This window comes from Delphinus delphis, chromosome 3, assembly GCF_949987515.2.
Source record: "Delphinus delphis chromosome 3, mDelDel1.2, whole genome shotgun sequence".
In the NCBI taxonomy this organism is placed as follows: Eukaryota; Metazoa; Chordata; class Mammalia; order Artiodactyla; family Delphinidae; genus Delphinus; species Delphinus delphis.
The window spans coordinates 147035134-147040006 of NC_082685.1; the positions used below are offsets into that span (position 1 = coordinate 147035134).

A 4873-nucleotide genomic window follows, 5' to 3' on the forward strand; every position below is an offset into this window, starting at 1 on the left:
TTCATCAAGAAAATTGCTTTCTTACATTATTGTAAAGCATTTCTCTTTGATTTTACCATAGTCTTAAGATGCTTTTGACTCTCTGTAGAAAAGATCTTACTGTGTCCACATATTTTTCATTAAAAAGATTTGATTGGACTTCCCTGGTAGTGCAGTGGTTGAGAGTTCGCCTGCCGATGCAGGGAACACAGGTTCGTGCCCCAGTCCGGGAAGATCCCACATGCCGCGGAGCGGCTGGGCCCATGAGCCATGGCCGCTGAGCCTGAGCGTCCGGAGCCTTGCTCCACAATGGGAGAGGCCACAACAGTGAGAGGCCTGCGTACCTCAAAAAAAAAAAAAAAGATTTGATCACAGTTGTTTACAATTTTTTATCTGTCTTGAGATGTCTCTATAGTTACAGTTAATGAATGAAAAATATGTAGGCCCAAATAATGAAATAAAAGGTAAAAGGGCTATCAGTTGATGAAAACAAGGTAGATGAGATTTGGAAAGGCAGAGAAAGTCATAGCTTTAAGGGCTCCCACAGGAAAATTGGGACAAGAAGGAAGATTTGACTCATAGAACCCTAGAGAATTCTGGGATCAAAAACTGGACGTACATTGGTGGACAAAAATGAGATGTAGGGCTGAAAACAGAACTGATGGAAAAAGAGATGTCTGGTGATTCTTGTTATGCTTATATTTTCAAATGAGGCACTGAAATGATAATTGGGAAATCTGGGTCTGTTATCAGGGTTTGTCATTTTGCCTTCTTTGTGTAGGGTGATCAAGAAGGAAAATGGTTATTATTCCTCTTAACCCCACCCCAACTCATTCTCTTTGAGAATGCCTGCAGCAAGATATCTACCATGTAGTCAAGAAATTAGAGATTTCTCCCTGGAGAAATTGAACGGTCCTAGAGAAAAGATCTCCACATTTTGGCTTTTGTGGGTTTGCTGAGATGATGCCTATTGCTCCCACCTGATCACTCTACAGCAAAGTTGACAAACTTGTTTACAAGTATAGATGGCTTTTCTGTATCCCATTCTTAAATATATACATTTTTGAGGGGACACAATTCAGTCCATAACAATCAGATCCACAAGCTCATTAGTCTTTCAACTATTTATTGTATAAACGACCCCAAAACATATTGTCTTAATGAAACAACAATTCAATATTTCTCATGATTCTATGGGTTGGCCAAGTGGTTCTTCTGCTTCATGTGGTGCTGGTAACAGTTTTGCCAACTTTTTCACTAGCACAAGACATGGTTTACCATCCTTCCAGACTTCAATAGTAGTTTCTTCACTAATTTTCCAGCTTCTACTAATAGTCTCCTTGCTACCCTTCCAGCCTCTATCTACTACCCAGTCTCAAGGCCATGACACATGCATTCAGTTTTTATTATAGCAGCACCTAATTTTTATTTTATTTATTTTTAATTTTTTTTTTTATTTTTTATTTTTTTTGCGGTACGCGGGCCTCTCACTGTTGTGGCCTCTCCCATTGCGGAGCACAGGCTCCGGACGCGCAGGCTCAGCAGCCATGGCTCACGGGCCTAGCTGCTCCACGTCATGTGGGATCTTCCCGGACCGGGGCACGAACCCGTGTCCCCTGCATCGGCAGGCGGACTCTTAACCACTGCGCCACCAGGGAAGCCCAGCACCTCATTTTTAGGTACTAGTTTCTCTTTCAACTAGTCTTTGTTGTGGAATAAAACACCCCAAAACTTAACAGCTTAAATCAACACCACTTTATGCAGTTCTCTGGGTTGGCTGAGCAGTTCCCTGCTGCTTTCACTTGGGCTCATACACACAGCTGCATTCAGCTGGCAGGTCATCTGGCAGGGTGCTGAACTTAGCTGGGACAGCTGGGTCTCTCTTTCCATATGCCCTTTTGTCCTGGGCTTCATTATGGTATGGTGGTCTCAAGGCAGCATTCCAAGAGAATGAAGGGAGACACCATATCACTTTATGTGTCCCAAGCTGTGAAACTGACAAGATGTCACTTCCTCCACATTCTATTGGATAAATCAGAGAACAAAGCCAGCCCAGATTCAAGAGGTGGCGGAACAGACTCCACCTCTTAATAGAAGGAGCTGCAAATAATTTGTGGCCGTATTTAATTTACCACGGAAAGTTATGCTATGGTCCTAAATAGAAAGACTCAATATCATAAATATGTCAGTTCTTTCAAATAAATCTGTACAGCCAATGTCATACCAATCAAAATCCCAACAGGATATTTCAAGAAACTTGATAAGATGTTCCTAAAATTCATATGGAAGAGCAAAGGGCTCAGAATCACTAACACAATTCTGAGGAAGGACAGGTCCTCACAGATATCGGGATTTATTATAAAGCTATGGTAACAGCTGTGTATTGCGACAGCAATTTGAGGAGAAATTCATGTGAAGTCCACAAGATATACAGCATCAATGGATGTACACAACCCAATTAGCTTTATGGAGCAATTTACTTTTATGATTTAATAGTGAAAATATACAAATATAGGATTATGGAAAGCAAAATTTTTCCCACTTTATTGAGATATGATTGACATATAACATTATGTAAGTTTAAGGTATGCAACCTATTGATTTGATATGCTTATGTATTGCAAAGTGATGACCACCATAGCCTTAGCTAATACCTCCATCACATAATTACCATTTCTTTATCGTGGTGAGAACATTTAAGATCTCCTCCCTTAGCAACTTTCAAGTATATAATACAGTATTATTAACTATAATCACCAAGCTGTACATTAGATCTCTAGAACTTACTCATCTTATAACTGGAAGTTTGTACTCTTTGACCAACACCTCCCCATTTCCCCCACCCCTAACCCCTTGCCCCTGATAACCTCTGTTCTATTCACTGTTTCTATGAGTTTGGTTTTTTAAGATTCCACACATAAGTGATATCATACAGTATTTGTCTTTCTTTGTCTGACTCAAGTCACTTAGCATAATGCCAGCAAAAAATTGTTAAGGTATGCATCTAGATTGAGCTTTACTGAAAAATACCTTGATAGGTACAGCTTTTTACTTTTGGTGAGTTAAGAATATAGAAGAATTTGTACTTGTGGAAAAACTTAAACTCAAGAAATGCTAATGATGTGCTTTTGAAGCTGGAGGGAGGGGCTTCCCTGGTGGTCCAGTGGTAAAGAATCCGCCTTCCAATGCAGGGGACAGGGGTTCAAGCCCTACTCAGGGCACTGAGATCCCACATGCTGTGGGGAAACGAATCCTGCACGCCACAACTACTGAGCTCACGCACCTCAACTAGAGAAGAAAAAACCCTCATGTCGCAACTAGAGAGAAGCCCGTGCACCACAACGAAGATCCTGTGTGCCACAGATAAGACCTGATGTAGCCATAAAAATAAAATAAATAAAATTAAATAAAAAGAAGCTGGAGGTAGTTTCAAGAAAAGATACATGCACCTCAATCAATATTCATAGCAGCACTATTTATAATAGCCAAGACATGGAAGCAACCTAAATGTCCACTGACAGACAAATGGATAAAGAAGATGTGGCACAAATATACAATGGAATACTACTCAGCCATAAAAAAGAATGAAATAATGTCATTTGCAGCAACATGGATGGACCTAGAAATTATCATACTAAGTAAGCCAGACAAAGACAAATATCATATTGCTTATATGTGGAATCTAAAAAAAATGATACAAGTGAAGTTATTTACAAAACAGAAATAGACCCACAGACACAGAAAACAAACTTATGGTTACCAAAGGGGAAAGGGGAGGGGGATAAACTAGGAGGTTGGTATTAACATATACACACTTTTATATATAAAATAGGAAATGAACAAGGACCTACTATATAGCACAGGGAACTATACTCAATATTTTGTAATAACCTATAAGGGAAAAGAATCTGAAAAAGAATATATATATATATATATATATGTATAACTGAATCACTATACTGTACACTTGAACCTCATACAACATTGTAAATCAAACTATGCTTCAATAAAAAACAAAAATCGGCAAAAAAAGGAAAGAAAGAAACTGGAGGTAGTTTGAAAGTAAACATAACAAAAATCCAAAGCCTATTACAGTGAGAACGGTGACTCTCTTGAAGTCAAGAAGGAATGAAATAACAATAGGCAGTAAAACTTTTTTTTCTAAACTTAAAAAAGCTTTAGAAAGGTCTCTCATACCAGCAGCTTCCTGCAGGTACACACCCACAACAGGAAAAGCCACCCACCATTTCATAAAACGAAAACCAATTATAGTGTGGGAAGTACAAACTGCAGAAAACCAGGAGTCCCTGGAAGAAAAATGATCCTGCGAGAGAAAGGAGGACACCCGGTTCTGCGCAGCGTCACTTGGTAAAGGCGGCCACCACTGCCCACAGCACCTCGTTGGTGCTGGCCTTCAGACACTCCACCTCAGGGTCTAAGTCCAGGAGCTGCCGCACCCGCTTGGTGGCTAAATCGTACTGCTCGTCCACGAGGGGCGCGAACGTGTTCTCCAGGACATCCGAGGTGTGGGCCAGGTAGATGAGGGCCAGCAGGCGCTTGTCCATGCAGTGAGGGTCGTTCACCCATTTGTCGAGAACGGCTTCCTGCACCTTCTTGATGAGGCGCTGCTTAATGTTGTTGTTGGTGAGGGGATGTGTCGTCATGTCAAAAAGAAGGAAGTTCTGTTTCTTGGTTGTCAATACGCTCCTGTCTACCAGGTTTTAAGCTAATCATTCCTGCATGTTTCTTAATTGATAATGCAGTTTTAATGAATTCCATGTCTCACCTAAACAAAAGCACTTAAAAGCTAGAGAAGAATTTCAGCTATTATTTTCTTTGTACTCTTAATAGGAATAGCAAAATGTGTTCACTGTAGCTTGTTTGCTTCTGGAGA

General features: G+C 40.3%; 1 protein-coding gene across 1 annotated transcript; it reads right to left on the minus strand.

Annotated features, from left to right (window-relative positions):
- Positions 1-4340: 4340 nt before the first annotated feature.
- LOC132422484 (Golgi phosphoprotein 3-like) lies at positions 4341-4655 on the minus strand. The gene has a single exon (XM_060007199.2). It carries the CDS (start codon positions 4641-4643, stop codon positions 4341-4343), a length of 303 nt encoding a protein of 100 aa, XP_059863182.2. The 5' UTR covers positions 4644-4655.
- Between the last annotated feature and the right edge of the window lie 218 nt (positions 4656-4873).